The sequence below is a fragment of the Anas platyrhynchos genome, chromosome 3 (genome assembly GCF_047663525.1).
Source record: "Anas platyrhynchos isolate ZD024472 breed Pekin duck chromosome 3, IASCAAS_PekinDuck_T2T, whole genome shotgun sequence".
Classification (NCBI taxonomy): domain Eukaryota; kingdom Metazoa; phylum Chordata; class Aves; order Anseriformes; family Anatidae; genus Anas; species Anas platyrhynchos.
Window position 1 is genome coordinate 34,680,808 of NC_092589.1, and position 19,018 is coordinate 34,699,825.

The window sequence follows — 19,018 nt, forward strand, 5'->3', positions numbered from 1 at the left end:
AGGGAGGAGAAGCTGCATATTTTGAGGAGAAAAAGCTACTAAAACAGGGGGAATCTCTTTTCTCCCCCAACCCCACCATTAGCTTTTTACCATGCCACCTCAGCATGCACAGTTGAGAATATCCACTGCAGCAAAAGTCAAAGCCTCGCAGAGAAACTGGCAACTCGAGCACAGAAAACTCTCTGAAGGTGCTTTTGCAACTAAACCAGAGGCTCTCTAAAGAGCCTCCTAGGTTCTCTCTCATTAGGGATGGGTTTGCAGCACTCAAAATGCACTGACAGACACCACCAGCCTCTTTACCACGAGGAGCAGCGTGAGGAAAAGCAGAAGCTGTCAGCTTGACACTATTTACATTCCCAGACAGAGGCTCTCTACCTCTGCCAATCCACCTTTATCAGTCCAGGACCATCCCAGTTGAAAGAATCTTAATAAAAAAATAAATAAATAAAAAGCCAGTAAAACCCACTGAGGCAAGCAGGCAAGTATTGCCCTCTCACAAGGTAGATCCTTTCCTGGAGCACCCTGATACAAGAACCCATCAATACCTTTGCGATGCAGTAACATCCATCTTTAGATGAATGCTTTGTGATTTGAACCATATTATGCTGAGACAGCTTTATCTGGGTGACCCCCAAAGACCTAGATTCAACATGGAAAACTTCTTCCTTGTCAGGCTTGTCAAAATCTGTTTGAAGCACTAAAACAAACAAACAAGCAAACAAAAAACAAAACACTATAACAGACATTATCTGAGATTCTCAAGTGCCTTTCATGGAAAGGCACTTCAGTTCTAGCTTGTGAATCGCTAGCAGCACCTAGTGGCCCGAACAAATTAAGCAGGAGATTTTCAGATGGATCACATAATGAAATACAGGGAGATAGAGTCTAAACAATGTTTTATCAGCTTATTTACGTGATAAGTTTGAATTACGACAAAAACAGCGTTACATAGATTCTCTCAAATGTAATGTTATTTCTGCAATCCTTGGATTACTTTTACCTGCGTCAATCTGAATTCAGCCCCTGGGGTACTTTACACAGCCCAGCCACTCTGCTATCAGCACAGTCCCTACTACAGCTGTGAAAGCAAGAACCTACATTTCCCACAGGCTGGGACAGCATCAAGAGAGTCCCCAAAATATATCATATTCACAGGACATGAAGGAGCATGACCAGGAGACTGATGCTGAGGCAGCTTAAGAGTAACTTCATACAAAGACCCCAGAGATGGACTGTGCTGCTACACCAAATCAGAGGGGTGCAACAGAACACACCAAAAGCAACAAAACCCATTCCTTCCATCTGCTCCAGCTCTGACAGCTTTTAAGGAGGCAGAATGCACAGTACTTCTGGGACAATTAGAACATATAAAAGAGATTAAAACAAAATAGATGAAGCAGCCAGAAAATCCTATAGTTCCCAGCTACTGCAGCAACTGCTTTATTCATCACCAAGAAGGAAAAGAAACTAAAGCAAAAAGGAACATACAGATACTTTTATTGCTCACCTTTTATACAACAGCACACCTTCAGCCATTTTCTTTCACAGCTTGACAATGTTTATGTACACAAAAAAACCCAGCAAGAAGCATTATGTGGCTTTCAGTAAAGAAAAAAAAATGTTAGAACATCAAACTCAGCCAGGCTTTGTTTTCTGCAGCAATAATAAAAGGGCTTCCTCCAGGCAGGAACTAATCTTCCCAGGCCGTAGTGCATTTCTTTAAAAAGACAACCCCCAAAACAAATTGCCCTAGATTTGCTGAGCCAGTGGTAATAACTTGCAAAAAAAATAATAAATTTCAGTTTGTCATTTTTTCTAGCTGATTTCAAGTAAAAATTAGGTTTGGAGGAGGAGCAACTTGTTTTGGATGGATGCAGGTCAGTTTGAATTGCTACACCTAACTACAGGCCTACACACACTATCAGTTCACAATTTAGCTTAGTTTTAAATGATCTTTGCAGATTTTGGCGGCGGTCAGTCTTCGGAGTTGAGCAGGTGGGAAAAAACTTTGCTTAGTGGAAGAGATAAGGCTACTAAACATGGCATCTACAGCAGAGCTCATATAACAGACAACAAACCTGGTTGTTAGGTAGAATCTGCTGTGTGGGCTCTCATATTGTAGTCAAAGTTACACGCACAACAGGCCAGCAAGCCAAAAGCAGTAGTCTGGTTTTAGATCATATAACTGAACAATGATTATGGGGTGGGGAGATGCAGACCTACTGAGTATTGCAATAGACAATTTTGACCAGACAAGTCTTGATATTTCTCTAGCCAAAGTGGAAGGCAAACATAGCAGGCAGCTGCTCAAGACAGATGTGTTTTGAGCAGAAGACATCAGTCCAACATCTAAAAAGCACAGCTATTAATTCATATTTAGGTGAAGTGCAGTGAGTAGTTATGGTGCATTTAATTCAGACAGGTCGGGGTGGGGTGGGAAGTCTACAGAAAACTGTACTTTGCTTGGTATAAAACATCCCACCCAAGGAGATTCTGCCTGACGTGTACAAACCTGTACTAATTCTAGAAGAGATTAAGCCAGGCCACTAAACCAGGTTTCTATTATTTGAGCTCTGCTGAAGCAAAAGTTTTTAGCAGCCTCAACTCGTAAAGTGTCTTCCTTGTCCAAAACCAGATTGGTTATACTGATAGCCTCCGTGCTGGAAGTGCTGCTCAAATTGCCCGCCTTGATTAAAATTCTGTCCTCCTCTGCCTCCCCAGCCTCCTCCTTGACCTCCACGACCACCACGCCCTCCGCGGCCACCCCTCCCTCCTCCACGCCCACCCCCTCGGTCACTGTGGGACCCACCATCCTGGTATCTGTTGTCTTGCTGGTAACCACCACCCCCTTGGTAGCCACTTCCCGTGTATGAAGATGACTGGTAGCCACCATAGCCTCCTCCTTGGTAGCCGCCACCACCACCGTGGTAGCCACCTGTTTGAAAACCTGCATCTCTGTAGTTGTTCTCCCTGTAGCCGCCATCCTGGTAGCCACCACTTCCACCATCTGTCCAGCCTCCTTGGAGCTTGTTTCCTCTTCCACCTCCTCTGCCGCCATGATCATAACCACCACGTCCTCCTCGCCCACCTCGATCATGACTTCCTTGTTCGTGACCTCCTCGTCCTCCATATGATGAGTCATAGCCTCCTCTTCCTCCTCGGTCGTGACCCCCGTGGTCATAGCCTCCTCGCCCTCCATATGAGGATTCGTAGCCACCTCTTCCTCCTCTGCCTCCACTTTGCTGTGGACCAGCCTCTGGTCTTTTCTGCCAGGGTGGCATCTCAGGAGGTGGCGGTTCAATTTCATTGGGCCTTCCTCCTCTGTCAGGTACTCTGCCCATTAGCACCTGCAAAGGGTAAGAGAGAACTTTAGGAGTTGTTACACCTCATAGAAGAGTCACAGGAATTATCTAGCACTCCAAGCTAGATAACTGCTAACAAGACAAGCTTGGAGACCTGGGTCCCTTGTTCAAACAGCAGGCTCACAAATAAAGGCAGCATCCATACAGTCCTTCACTCAACCATTTACTGCTGCAGACTGTTCATCTCAGACTGAGTGGCACCATACAGCTTTCTCTTCGCTGGTGCTCTGATTTGCTGTAGAAGCCATCAGCTATGATAATATCTTTGGTAAACCACATGCAAAGATTTTTATTTCTCAGTAAGGACACAGAAAAACTTTCTGAACTTCACACACCAACCAACAAGTTTCAGACAGCACCAGAGGTAAGCAAGACTGTAAGTCTTCAGCTGTCCAATGATGCTGTGACATTAAGAATACAGCAAGACTACAAATGGGACAGGACATTTGTATCATTTTAAAATGTGAAACAATACAACAGAAAAAAAAATGAAGCAGGTTATTTTGTTAATTTCTGTTACTGTCTTGGAAGACATTAAACATTGATAATGACTAGCAGTTAACAGAGTATGGATGAGCATCTGGGCAGTACTGCATTCCTAATAAAATGTATATACAGTCTGATGATACTGTATATGTCACACGTATCTTCATGCCCACTCACTTTCTTTTGCATTCCTCACTCAAAGTACGCTAAAAAGGTGCAAAAAATATTTGGGACATCAAATCAGCATAGCACTATTCCATCCTAGTGGAATTTGAACATTATCTGAACTACAATTGTACCCTAAAATGGAGAAAAGTGTGTATGTACAACTACAAATTTTAAAGTACCAGGTATACTTCTGTACAGTTACTGAGCTTCAAGTTCAGTGCATGTGCTCTTGTGAGCCCCTTACTCCTGTGAAAACTTAATTCTTAAACAAGGGAAATTGTTTAGTCTAAAATTACATTCCTTGTGTCATTACTAGAACTACACACTTGACTAGAATTCTTATTTGCATACAGAGAAATCTAAGATCTTAACAGATTCTATTTACATAGGACAAAGTTACTATAGACATGTTAGTTTAAATATCATGAATTTTAAATATCATGACAGAATTAAGTAGCAGCAGTGCAATATCATCAGTAATTCTAATAAGATAGAACAGGCCAACTTCCACTGTTCAAGATTTTTTATTTATTTATTTTTACTACCCCTAAGAAAGGGGCACTCTGAACCTGAACAGATAAAACTGAAGTTCTCTAGACTGTATATCAGTACATTATGGAGTACGTAAATGCCACGTTTCTTATCCCTTATATCCAACTTCCACTTAGAATCCTAAAATAAGAAAGATTTATTACTACATTCAAATGACTTGAATATTCATTAATAGAAGTGATGTTAGCCACTCATCACCAACAGTACCTTATTAATGGCACATGCAGTCTTCTCTCGGATGGACCCACTGCTTGTTCTCATAATCTTTGACAGATCCTGTCGAGCTGCCAAGAGATTTGCAACGGAAATAGTGCACTTAGTAGATAAGAGGGCACGTTTTGGCTGATAGACTTTAGCCAGTTTTTCTGTCTGACTCTGTTGATGAAAAGAAAAACAAAACGCAGTCAGCTAAAGTAATAGGGAAAATAGGAAAGGAATGGGACACTTCACCAGAAGAATCAACACTGAAGAATGAGATGCCACTGCAAATAGGAAAAAAATAATATGAAAACAGGAAGAAATCACTTAACTAAAAATCACCACAACAAATCCCACATTTGTCAAGTTAATTTCTGAAGTAATGCATGAAACAATATTCTGACTGAATTGACAAGACATCGATTTTCTGACTATTTTAACATTAAGAAAATATGTGCAGACTTATTTTTCAGGCGAACGCAGAACAAGAGTGTGCCATATAGTTATATCAAGTACTGCTAATGTGGTACCAAAAGTGAAACACATTCGGAACCTGTCTCAAGCCCTCCTCATGTGCCTGAACTAATCCCTGCCCCGCATCCATTCCAGTTACAATTGCATCACCAATTCACCAACCCTGCACCAGCAGGAGAAGGCTACATTAACTCTTTCAGTCTTCAGTCCAGTCAGGTTCCATCAAGAAGTACTGGAAGAACTAAAGCTCTCAGGAACTTGTTCCAAACCAGTCCTTTGTCTTGTGTACTGTGGACCCCAAGCTAGAAATCACGTCTTAGGGTTCAATTTTGCCTTGTAAGCAATCTTTCTTCCTCTAATACTTTTTGGCATGTACTTGCTGTTTCTGTACTGTACTTGCTGTTTCAAACACCTTAAAACCATGATAGCAATTATCCAATTGACAGATGTAACAAAATAGTGCATGAGTTAATACACGAGATACATCTGCCTTCATTTAGAATACAATGCAGGATGCAGTTAAGATAAAACAGATTGCAATCTGCACACAGACAAAATGGCTGCTGGGACAGCTGGACTTCAGATGACAGCAGTGGGAATGGGCAAGATTGGTTTTCCAACAAATCTCTTGGTAGGGCAAGAATTTAAGAGCAAGTTTTAAAATCCTAAAATCTTTTTTTCCATCTAAAGACAGAAAACTAGAACTGAGAAGAGGTTAGAGTGTGTATTTCTAAGTGACTCCAGGATTAAGTTTTTAGAACCAAGAGCTTGTACTTCTACATTACAAGCTGAAAAAGGTTTATTAAAATAAAGGAAAACATGCACTTCATTACCTGGCATTGGCTCAAGTCAGAAGAAACAGTATCCACCAGTAGTATGTTTTTGTGGATGCTTAAGTGTAGCAAATTTCATTGAGCTCTTATGATATTATTAATTCAAAATTTCAAATTTTGCCTAAATAAAAAACCTTAATAACAGACTATAAAAATTTTACTGAAGTTTTCCACCATCTGGAAAAATAACTATTTAGTTAATAATGTCATATTCTGATATTTTATTAATTTTAAAATATTTTAAATGATCACCACATATTAAAGCATTGTTAGAAATTACTATTAAAACAAACTGTACTGCATGTCTGGAACACTACAGCCACATTGCCCAATTTCATAGTGTTGTGGTTGTAATAAATTTAGATTTGAATTTCAATGAATATAAACACATATGCACTTTGTGGTTTCTCTGAAAGGCTTTCATATAGCTAGTCAAGCTCAAAAACATCTTAGAATTCTCCTAGGGAAAGAAAAAACAAAATCATGGATTTGGATACTAAAGCTTTAACAACCAAAATGAACCTGTTTTTTAACCTGGTCCATATTTTTGCCTCAGTCACTATTAAAATATTCAAACAACTGGATAACTCCCTGATCTACTAAGAAAACATAAAAAAAATAAGACCACCACCAAAGAATGCTAAGTTTAAGAGAAAAACATCAGCAAAAGCCCTGTTTAGGTGATGAATAAAAGGGGAGAGGCCACATATGATTAAAACACAGTTGCTTTTTGAATGGAAAGCACGTGGCACTTCATGAGCCACAATTTATGACTAACTACTCAGTCTCAAATGCTGTTAGCAGCATCCTAATTAACTTCATGTTTGCCGATTTGGTTTAAGCCCTAGAAAAACTTTGCATACAATTTTTTAAATAGTGTCATACTTGCTGTATGCAGTAATTCAGATTTGTTGTCATAAACACTCATTCCTTTTTCACTATAAAACATGGGAAATGAGGAAAACAGTTTTTTAATAATTTTTTTAAAACATTTCTAAAAGCAGAATTTCTTGACGTGCATCTGTAAAGTTGTTCTTGCGGACACACTTTGAGCTGAGGAAATCTGATCACTATTGACAGCACAAAATTAAGGAGTGGTCAACAGGAAGCTGCCTTTCTACCACACAGATGCAGCACTTAAGAGATTCACATTGAGGTACTCTCAGTGCAAATGGTTGGATCAGTAATCTCCTACTCTTTTTTTCTAGTAGCCTATTAATTATCTGTTCTGGCTTTGGTGTATATTATACATTGTATATCTTCTCGTTTCACATGGTGCTTTTTACAACAAATCAGCTTTAAAGAAAATGTTGTAGTCATCTTATGTTGTGATAAACTTCTTCAGAAACTCAAAACAAAAGCAGACAACTTCTTTGGTTATTTCTTACTCAAGAAGGGCAAAACAATGAAGCAGTTTTCCAGGGATAGTTATTATAAAGGATTACCATAAACCAGGACTTCACAGCAAGTTATTTGTACCTTAGCTCTATCTGACCAGCCAAAGGACTGCACAGTGACATCCAAACGTTTGACTAACAGTTTTCTTCGGACTTCATATTCGTTGACTATGGCTTGATTAATTGCTTCAATTTTTTCCTGAAATGAAAAATTGCAAATATAGCTTATGCATTATAGATAGAATATTTCCATTTAAGACAATTAACTATGTGTATGGAAGAGAATCAGACGTGTGGACGCTAACCAGGGCTTGAGCCTGCAGTCACCTACTTTGACAAATGAGCCTACAGCAAGCTATGTCTGTTAACACTATTTTCCCCAAAGGCTCTGTTATCTCCACTTTCAACCTTATCCCTTCTCTAACAGACACAGCTGTCTGTTAGAAGGGATTTAGAAGCTGCACGCACTGTTAAGACATTTCTTCACACCCACCAGGACACAGAAGCAAAAAGCGAGAAAACACTAAATACAACAGGTTGAAGGAGATACCAGCATATAACTTAAATCCTAGGGACCAGGGTGTCCTTGCCTTCTTAAAAAGAAGCAAGCTTAAGTACAAAGATAGAGCACTAAAAGTAAGTAAAGAACTATAAGAGGATCTTGATTAAAGCACAGCCTGCATGCAGACAAGACAACAGAGTGCCCTACGGGTAAAAGCCATCACTAGAAGCACACAGTGGACTAGTCAGGGCAACAGATAAGATATGCACCATTAAGGAAAATATTTATGTACTGACTGAAGCCTGGCTGGAGGAGGGTGGTGGGGACCAAATTTCAGCCCAGACAGCACAAGTACTCAAGGAAACAGACTGTTGGGAACAGAAAATCTTCAACCTTAAGCAAGAGGCTCAAGAGACTCTCAGAGTTTTGCAGCAGCAAACAGCTTTGTGCTGGTTCAGCAGCAGTATCTAACCAAGGCAACATCCTTCTATAACAGCAGGTGACAAAGCCAAGTCCCAGCTGGAGATGATCATGGTTCTGCCACCTGGGTGTACAGCCCCTCTCAGTTTCTACCTGCACACCCTGCTTCTTGGAGAAGAGGCAATGAAGGAAGATGACTACTCTAGCAGCACAGAGAGAGGAAAAAAATGATGGGAAGACCCACAAGTTTACTGGAAAAAAGCTATGGGAAAGGATGCTAGACATCTCAACAAAGCTGCATCACTCAGCACTGGAAAGGGGCAGGAGAAGAAGGCTTAAGCTACTGCAGAAGCACACAGGTCAGCAGAGCCCCACCACTGTAAATAATAGTTTTCTCCTTTATGTCGAGAAACTTTTGTGTGCATCTGGTCATACATATTCGTGAACCCAAGAAAGACCTTCAGCAACTGCTGAATATTTCCTGTATTAACATAAATTTTAAAACACTGCAAGAAGTTATCTCATCTTTGGAAAGGGATGAGAAAACCATTTTGCAATGTCACACAGAATCAAGATTCACACTTTATGCACCTGGACAAGGGAAACAGGCACTAACACCTGCAACTACTTACCCAGTGAGCTGGTCCCAGCTGTTTCTTCAACAGAGGTTTTCCAACATGATTAGGTGGAACCTTTGCTAGGGTTTCTTTCAGCTGTTAGGAGACACACAAAAATATAAGTATTCCCTAAGCGATTAGCTTTTCAAGACTCAACTTGCAGGAGAGGACTCTTGAATGGTCACAGGCATGACACAGCAGCTTCCAACATCAAGTTGTTTTGTTTGGGATAGAGAATTGACCACACTTCTTTTGGAAAGCAACTATACTTTAGTACTTCTGGTAGGTATGGCTATAATTATCTGAAAATTAAGAGAAGTGTCTATGGAGAGATCTACAACTAAAACAGGAAGTTTCCATGAGCTAAAGCTCCCCTTGAATATAGAGCATTCTATACGTCACCTTTTTAATTCAGAGAAAAAAAAAAACTTATGTCAAAAAGGTTGCATTAAGACTATGTGAAACAACAAGACCTAAAGAAGGATCCCCCTTTACAATCAAAAGGAGAAAGTCTACCACATCAGAACTTTAAATTTCATTTGGATTTTATAAGTTAAAACAAACTGCTTCCATTCCACACCTTGGACTTCTGCTGGAAAACCATCATCCCCTTCTTTAACAGGTCAAACCAAACCGTTTTTTTTGTTGTTTTTTTTTTGTTTGTTTGTTTTTTTGCAAATAAATGATGCACTGGTTTTAGTTGCTTAGATTTGGTTAAATATAACAACTAAAAGGTTAATCAAAAAAACTTGTCTAAGATTATTTTCAGGAGCTACATAAACATATCTGTTCTTTAAAATTCACAAAGGTTCTTTGGTGCTGTTCTGCTCTCCCCTGCAAAGAAAACCTATACATAATGTAGCTTAAAAACCTCTGCTTCCCACCTTTGCTTTGTGTACTGGATAGCCTATTCCACTTTGGTGTTTGCTTTATTAAAGTCATTCAAGTGAAAGGAAAACTTTTTTTTAAAAAATGGCAACCTGGAAAACACGTACATGTAAAGAAACAAAAATAAACGGAACCACAAAAACTGATAGAGCCTTAGGGAAAAGGTGTAAACTTGACTTTAGTTATAATACCTTTTCATCTAAACATTTTTAAAACAATGGGTTCCTGTAGAAGTTTGTTCTTAGTTTCATATCTTGAAATACTTTCCTTCCCAGTGTTCTTTCTGAGGCCTATGCTCAGCATTTTCCATGTCTGCAACAAGTGATGACATTAACACCTGCAGCAGAGTAAGGAATACCTCACTCTTTAAGGAAATGATAGCAGCAGTCCTGACCTCATGCCTTGGCATGGAAAAAGCCTTTAAATTCATTTTCAAAATTCTGACTTTGGGCATACCCAGTAAACCATCACAATTCAAACACTGGAATTTTCACAAGAGGCAAATCTCTTCCTGGTAGCAGAAGTACATTCCATTAAAATAGTAACATCTTAAGCATTCTGGTTTTGTTCCTTTGGATCTTACTTTTTTTTCAATTCCACTGAAGAACTGGAACATCGTTATGTTGGCTGGAGGCTTGGACATGCCTAAAGCAATACATATGCCTTTTAGCTCCTGAAAGACTTCACTGCCACCTCCTTCCTGTGCTTTTTTAGGAGGGGCGTTCACACACAGCATTCGGGCAGCTTCCAGTTCTGAGATGAGGTATGCTGGGGTGAGAAAAATTAGATTTCAGCATCAAATATAGTTGAGTTCAATGTTTTAGAACCAATGAGAATTCAAGCGCTTACGAACAACAAATGTGCAAATAAAGTGGTTTAGAAAGAGTTAGGGCTATAATTTTGGTATCTGCAGAACACTCATATTTCGAGCAATCGATGAGCCCAATGCTACAAACACAGCAAACAGGGAAAAGGTTTAGTGCAACTAATTAAAGCCTGGAAAAAAAACCTTTGCAATTCTGACAGGTATTATCACAGAGTTCAGCAGAGCACAGCTCTTTTCCTTCAGGCTTTGCCCAGCAAAGACAGGAGACTAGGAACATGAAAATAAGCAGGATGAGGGACTGGGACATGCACTTTAAGCTAGACAAGCAAGTACTCCTTGAGGTTCTGGGAAATGAAGCAAGGACATGACTAAATACAAATGAAATGTTAGATGAATCTCCTTTACTTCTGCAGTCAAGATGCAGAAGGGAAAAACAACCTCACTTTTTAAAGTACTGTTGAGTATTCAGGTTTACAGGAAGGCAGTAACTGTAATTGATAGGTAGTAATTGATGAAACTGAAGCTAAAACACCTGCAAGACTCCTCCTTTATCAGACAAATAAAAAAAATGAAAGTCACGGAATTTCTGAACATGATCTGCATCTACAATTACAGCATTATGATGTAGGTTATGATGATACAAATTTAGCCCACAGCCTTTAGTTGCAGTTTGCACGACTTAAAGGTTTGAATTAAAACGTATTGTTAAATGTGTTTATTTTTATCTTGAATCATACCGGGTGACCTTAACAGCAATTTACATAATTAGTTCTTAGACTAAAAATTGAAAAATAAGAAACTATAGCGATAAAAAAAGACTCATGAGCATGTAAACTATAATTATACAATAGCAACTTATTACCTATAAAATTGGAATTTCTCTTTGCAGATGCCAGCAGTTCATATCGTATTCTAGCAACGTTGCTCACCAATACAACCCTACCTACTTATGTTTATTTGTTGCTTTTGGTAAGAGTATTGCTAAATCTTCCATTTGATATTTGCTTAAAGAGGGTAACTTTTTTCTTTAAAAAAAAAAAAAAATGGTTTATGGCTCACATACAAAAAGATACCTAATAAGGTAGCTTGATACAGGTAATAAAAGCTATGCAGAATTTTTAGGCATTACTATCACATTACACACAGAATTTCAAGTCCATATTTGACAATAAACAAAATACTGCTGCCAGATGGAACACCAGAGTCCAGCTCCTGAACACAGCCTTATATTACCAAAACGTGCATCACCACAGACCTCTGGGATAAACCATGTCACAGACACAATTATTGTGGGCTTGGCCCACAGGGAATAGGCTGAATAGCATATGTGCTTGAACTATAATTATACTATAATTACCTCACTTCATCTGATATTTTTTAATATATACTTTCAAATCAAGTTCAGATCAAGCCTTACTACTAATTTTTGTCCATTATTGGAACCTACTCTGCAATTCATTTCTTACATCTCAGCTGAAGGCAGAATATTTCTGTTTTGAAAAGTTAAAGAATCATCAGCAACTGAGGAAGCAACAAAAAATATGTTGAATTTAAAATCAGATTAAAATTAGCACTAAAATTCTTAATAATAATAAAAATTCAAGTCAGAATTATTTTAAATGTGAATCAACACCACACACTTTTTCCAAATTTAAGTACTACTTCCTTTGCACCTATACTTCCCAAGCAGCAATAAACCTGCTGGACAGAAAAGTAAATGGAAGACACCACCCTTGCTACTGTTTATTACTTCTGAAGCAGCAGAAAGCAACATTGAAGCTATTTACTAAGGGAGACGATCAGAAGCACTGGAGCTGGAATAAAACGCTCTTTTTCACAGAAGTTTCGATTATTTTTGGAGTGTAGGAAAATGCTAGTCTTACTGTGCCTTGCAAGTAATCCTGGTGGGGGCTCGTAAATGCTGATGCATTTGATGTTAGCAGTCATTTTTATAAACGACAAAGTTCAGTGACTAAAACCTGGTAGAAATCTTCAAATGATTCCTCTCAAGATTTCCTTTTGAGAATTAGTAGGACAGGCTTTTTGTTACTAAATGTGAGCAAGGTTAATGTTCAGAATGTTTTCCATCATGCACTGGCTGTAGAGTGACTGGTAAATTTATGAGACCCAAAAGTGTAATTTTTTGACACCATATATTACAGGGAAAATTAATTTGTGATTTTAGGTAGCTGCTTTTATACACTGTGGGGAAATAGCTCCCAACAGTATCTCACTAAGCATAAGAATACAATTCTTAACACAAAACCAAAATTGCTTACCAGCACCCTTTTTACTTACTAAGCAGCAAGAGACAGTTCTTTTGATTAAGAAGGCGCTTTGTCACATCTCCTGATGTTAATGATGCATATGGACAGTTCATTTCAGCCAGCAATCCACTCACTTCGAGTTGAAATTCTTCTGCTTCGTTTGGACCTTAGAAGAAAAAGAATGATTTGTTTACAGCTAGTAACTCTCCCACTGACTATGATGATATGATTAAAGCAAATTTACTCTTATAAAAAATGAATAATGTTTCCCTCCAGTTGCTATTTAACATGAAAATCCTGCTTTTAATGGAAGCCAAATGCATTCTTTGGGTTTCTCAAAGACACAGCATATCTTATTTGTATGCACAATGTCCCTCATTATTGTTAAATTACTTTTCACTGAAAGCTGTTCACAGCTACAACAGACAGCCACTGACAAATTCTATAGTGAAGAGTGGCATTAAACGCATCACAAATTTTACAGGGGTATCTTAAGTATTAAGTAATTGTTCCTGCCACGAACACGTTAGATAATCCTGCTAAGATTATGAACAACACAGTTTATGAGTACTTATATTTTTTACTTCCTGTCCACGTTGACTCTTGTTTGTCAATTGATCTGGTTTAATTTCATTAAAAATAATTAAGTCATTTAATCCAGAGCTTAGATTGATATTTGTGTCAGAAACTAAGTGCTACTACTGAAGATAATCTAACACTAAGTCAAGTTATGCAAAAATAGCTATAAAGTAACAGTCTTCTTCTGAAAAGGGACTGTAACCCAAAACTGTCTTTTATAAACTCAAGTCACACAAAATAAAGGAAGGACTTGATGATGCTATAGATAAAAACGTCTTTACCATGTGTTTAGAGAATTTGAAATATTTTAAATACTGCCACATTGTATTATTTTTTAGAAACAAAATGTATAGTAGGACTCATACTACTACAGGAGGCAAGAAGCTATGTTGTTAGAGAGCCAAATACACTCACAGAAGAAAGGATGCACATGTCAAAAACGGCAAGAAAAAGGAAAACAAGGTGTGTTGAGGTATAAGGCAGCAATCTTTGGGCACTGAGTAGATTGAAAATTAAACTCATGTTTGGAGTTGATATGCTAAATATTTGGAAGTACAGGTTATCACGCTAATTTAACAACTTAATCTGAAGAATATCGCAATTATTTGGAAAATTAGCATTTGTTTTCTCCACCAAAACACAGACTAACATCTCCAAGCTCTTTTCTGCAGAGTGTTTCATAGAGGAAAAAATACATGGTTAGGACAGAGTTATGGTAACCAACAATAAAAAAGAAAATATGGTCACAGTAGTTGTGAGGATGTTTCCTTGAACAGTCAGTATTTCTTATATCAAAATTACAAACAAAAGGCTCGAAACAGAAGTCTTCTCAGGATCTACTAAAAAACCTAATGTTTCCTCAAATCCATCCATGAACTTTAAGAAACATCCGTGGTTGAACAATTTAACAAAACACTAGCATCAGAAGACTGATGTTCACTGTTACTTCAACCACTACTGGCTGTTCATTAGGTAAGTTTGAAGACTGAGGTGGAAAATAATCAGCAATCTGACAGCGTGCAGACAGTACTCACTGGTACAATGGATTTAGCAATTATCAGCCCAAATCTTTATGGCATGCAAGAACACACATGAAGTGCACGTTTGTGCTAGAGTTATGGCTACTTACTGTTAGTTGCCTGCACATTTTCCTCTAGTTTACAGAACAGCCGTAACTCAGATACCAACCAAGCACAGAGTTTGGTGAACTCAGGGGAACTGGCTCCACGAGAGACTGCCTGAGCCAGCGCTCCGTCATCTAACAATGGACCTTTGTAACTGACAAGTAAAACAAAAGCACAGTTCATTAAAGGTTGCTGTGACTGATGTCCTGCTGCACATTTATTTTATGCTGTATGCATATTGAGAGCTACGCCCTCACTGCATACGAGATGCTGAACATCCAAGCTGATAAGATAAATTCCTGAACTGAACTGTAAACGTCTGAGTAAGCCAAGCATATCCATGCACATTAGCTTAATGCCACAGAGACTGTGTCACAAAATATCATCATCAAATGTTTCATCCTGGAGAAAGTTACCACATACAGCTGCAATTTCTTTGCCTTTAGCTCTCAAAGATGTTACAACATACGATATATTGCCTTGCTATACAAGGCAACTACAATTCCAAAGTATCGTTTCTGAACATAGTTTTACAGCATGTTGGATAATTACTGCTAGAATGGTGCATCTTTTTGAGTTGTTTCCTATCAAATGTTAAAGAGTTGCCACGCAAAACACATACAAACATTGTGAAAGTGATGCTAAACAATATCCTCTTTGGAAAAGTTGCTCTCTTAAATGGGTACAAGAAAAATAAGTAGCAGCTAGTTCTTTGCATAAGGAAAATAAAGCAGAACCAGGCCTAGAGTAAGAAAGCATGGTTCTGCAGAGCTGGTTTCAGAAGATGCAGTTTTCAGGACACCTGTGAGTGATGCCCTGCTGGGGGGAGAGACGAGAGTAGGGAGAAGGCAGCCTTATTAACCAGGCAGAAGCACAAAGCCAGAGCTTACCAGGGCATACATAGAAAATGCACAATATTTTTGATGTTCTGCACCCAAAACAGGAAGACATCCAGGAGTCAGAATAATCGACAGAAATCACTCTTGAACTTTCAGGGTAAAGTCACCAGTAAAGGCACAGAAACCCAGTAAGTTCAGTTGACTCTTGGCAAATCTCAGAAGTAAACCATCTCTCAAAGAGTACATTAAAGCGTACGTTTCCACACTTTGTTCTTGTGCTGATCATCACACAGAAAGGGTTTGGCTGAGGTAACAAGCTGTTACACAGAAGACAAACAAAATGAAGAAGCCACACTCAAAAATAACTTTCTCCCCACAGATCGGCGGGATTAATAACACCGAGTGCATTTACTAGCAGTTGAGAGGAAGTTGTGATCCGATATTACACCTCTAGCACCTTACCACAGCGGGGCAGACAACTCCAAAATGCTAATTGGAGCGAGTTTAAGTCCTGCCTCACACGTGTATGGGAACGTATATGAATCAACAGCAGCATCAAGTTATAGATCTAAGTAGAACTGCAGCAGCAACAGGCCTTTTACTGTAGTAGGATCTACATTTAAGTCATTTGTCACATTTCTAGGATTCTTCTTTGATAGGTAAGACATCATAACTGAATTATCTCTGGTAACTACGACTTCAGGCACACAGCTCTTTGGCCTGCAATCCAATTTGCAGACTCATGACTGCAAGCAGCATTTTCCTTCCATTCATGCCCCCACCCCTGGCTGCCCATGCTCTACAGCTACGCTCCTCCGTTGGGAGCATTACATTGCCAAGTCTGTTTGCTTTTGCACTAGTTCAACAAACTGACTTAAGGAGAAGAGGCTGCCATTTAAGCACCTCAAGGGCAGAAATAGAGCAAAGAACTCTTTCGTGTGTGATGCTATTAAAAAAAAAAAAAGTGATATGTTACAAATGTCTTCAGAGTTTGGTTACAGTGAATAGGTCGAGCTGTGAAGGATAACAGTTATCATCATGGCCTGAGGCCTTCAGCACTGCAGCTGTTACAGAGCCAAGGGAACTGACGGAAGCCATTCCGCTGCACGCAGCTTTTTAGTTTGACGCTACTTCAATCTGTTACTAGAAGCCCCACGACTTCAGCCCTCCAATTTCCCCATTACAGTCCGAGTTGCCAATCCGGCCTGACGTCACCGATTTTCTTTAACCCGTTTTCACTGCCCGCTTTACGAGAGCCAGATGACACCGATGAGGCGCAGAAGTGCCAACTCCTTCAAGCCCTTAACATCCTTTTAAACACGTGGCAGAAAGAAAAAGCGGCTGAATATGGTAGGGGGCCCTTTTCCCCTCCGAGCCCCAGCAACGCCTGACAAACCAGGCGCTGCGCGTCCCGCTTGGGAGCGACCCCCAGCAGCTCCCCCGGGGGATAAAAACCCCTACACGACCGCCCCCAGCCCCCTCGAACCCCCCCCCTCCGGCCGGGCGCTCACCCCAGGTCCTCCAGCGACTCGAGCACGTCGCTCTCCAGCAGCTCGAACTCCATCCTGCGGCGGGGAGCGGAGGCGGGGACCTGCGGGACACGGCGGGACTCGCTCAGCGCCTCCCTCCCCCGTTGCTACCCGTTGTTACCCGTCACCCGCGGCCGTTACGGCCGTTACAGCCGTTACCCGCCCGTTCCCGCCCCGTCCCCTCAGGGCCCCAACGGCCGCGCCGCGTGAGGCGCCCCCGGCACGCGCCCACCCCCCCCCCCGGGCACGCGCCCGCCGCTCACGCGCTGCTGCTGCTGCTGCGCCGCCGACTGCCGGGTTGGCATGGCAGGGGGAGGGGGGGGAGAGGGAAGGAGCAGCGCTCCCGGCTGCCCGCCGCGCCGCCTGATCGGCCCTCAGTGCTTTCTGAGGGATTTTTTAACTGAGCGCCGAGACACGCTGTGCTGGTGAAGGGAGAGGAAGGGTGGCAGCGAGAGGCTGGCGGTTCCGTAGGGTGGGAGCGCGGAACGAGGGGAGGAGGCGGTGATTCTATTCAGGCGCTGCGAAGGGCAGCCCCAGGGAAGGTCCTCTCCCCGCAGCGGAACCCGTGCTGGAATGCGCCGGGGCGAGCCGCGCAGCGCGGGGTGGGGGGACGGCGGCGCACAGCGGACAAAATACCTCCGAACGCGAGGACCCCGCAGGGGCGTGCCGCCGGGACTACAACTCCCAGCATCCCCCTCGCGGCTGGGCCAGGCCGCTTCCGGCTGCTGGCTGAGGGAGGGAGGCGGCCTGACAGGCGGGGGGCGGAGCGGGCCCTGAGGGGGCCCCACAGCAGCCGGGGGGTGTCGCGGCTGGGGCGTGAAGAAATGAATCAAATAAAACGAAGTAAATGAAACAAAACGAAATAAATAAAATGAAACGAAATAAATAAACTGAAATGAAATAAAAACAAAAAATAAAATATTAAAAATAAAATACTAAAAAATGCAGTATTAAAAGCGTTAAAAATAAACTGTTGAAAAATAAAACCTTAAAAATAAAATGTTAAAAATAAAATATTAAACGTTAAAAATCAAGTAATAAAAAAAAAGAAAATAAAAACAAAATATAGAAATTGCTGCTCCTGTGGGTGTCGTTTCCCTCCGGGTGGGTGTGTGGGACCGGGGGTGCAGCTGGGGGCTGGTAAGGGGCATTTCTGGGGGGCTGCAGCGGGGCCGGCCCTGGGGGTCTGCCCGCTGCCCCGAGGTCACCTGGTTTTAATTTTGGGGTCTGGGAGTGGGAAGGGCTGGTGCACGCAAGGGTTTCAGCCCCGCAGAAAGCACGCCGGGACTAAAAAGGAAGCATGCGGTGGAAAGGCCGGGCTGCGGCAGGGCAAGCCAAAAGCTCTGCTGCCAAAAATAATCCCAGCCCCTCAGCAGCAGGGAGCTGATGCTCCAGCTGAGGAGCCCTGGGTGCTTGTGCTTGGTGAAATTGCCCTTCTTGTGTGTAAAGGAAAGCTGCGAACATGGGAGGACTGTGTAGGAAAACAGGTGGTATCGCAAAGGGCTAGAAAAGAGGTAATTTTTCACTAATAGATGGATCAGTTGCTGCTTTTGCAGCTCAAGGCAGGTTGATCTACTATTTAAGGGAAAAAATACCTCCAAAAAAAATAATTAATGTGAACGGAGAAATATAGGTATCCCTGTTCATCTGTTTGCTTCTAGTTCGACAGTTGTTGGTAAAGAGCAATAGGCTATTTCAACTTAAACAATCCCCCCCTCACACAGATTAGGGTTCATAGCAAGCTGCTTTATCATCGCCGGGCTAAACTTGTAGACTGAAATAAAAGCAGGAAATTCTTACAAGATGAATGCATTCATCTTGTATTTACTCAAAGCATCTCTGATGCTGTCTTGGAGCCTGGCCTAGATGAGTAGTCTGAGCTGGGGGCTTGGGGGATTTTTTTGTCCTTCCAAACGCTGGCTTGTAACACTTTCTTGGTGTGATGGTTGTGCTCAGC

At 41.1% G+C, this 19,018-nt stretch overlaps 1 protein-coding gene across 2 annotated transcripts; it reads right to left on the reverse strand.

Moving 5' to 3' along the window:
- Positions 1–1,480: 1,480 nt before the first annotated feature.
- On the reverse strand, positions 1,481–17,605 carry FAM98A (family with sequence similarity 98 member A). Of its 2 annotated transcripts, XM_027453937.3 has the most exons (9): positions 17,325–17,605; positions 17,044–17,123; positions 14,699–14,847; positions 13,022–13,156; positions 10,481–10,665; positions 9,025–9,105; positions 7,553–7,669; positions 4,776–4,943; positions 1,481–3,347 (listed from the first exon to the last, which is right to left on the reverse strand). In XM_027453937.3, exons 1-9 carry the CDS (start codon positions 17,364–17,366, stop codon positions 2,601–2,603), a joined length of 1,704 nt encoding a protein of 567 aa, XP_027309738.1. In that variant the 5' UTR covers positions 17,367–17,605; the 3' UTR covers positions 1,481–2,600. The 2 variants fall into 2 exon arrangements, with proteins under 2 accessions (XP_027309738.1, XP_027309740.1); XM_027453939.3 differs by lacking the exon at positions 14,699–14,847 and having other exon boundaries at positions 17,325–17,372.
- Between the last annotated feature and the right edge of the window lie 1,413 nt (positions 17,606–19,018).

What these genes read in the sequence shown, in the direction of transcription:
- FAM98A (XM_027453937.3), bottom strand. Translation starts at nt 17,366, where the DNA reads ATGCCAACCCGGCAGTCGGCGGCGCAGCAGCAGCAGCAGCGC. An exon ending in CGCAGCAGCAGCAGCAGCGC is followed by an intron (nt 17,124 to 17,324) that starts GTGAGCGGCGGG and finishes CGTGTCCCGCAG; the next exon opens with GTCCCCGCCTCCGCTCCCCG. An exon ending in AGCTGGGACCAGCTCACTGG is followed by an intron (nt 7,670 to 9,024) that starts GTAAGTAGTTGC and finishes TTTTCATTTCAG; the next exon opens with GAAAAAATTGAAGCAATTAA.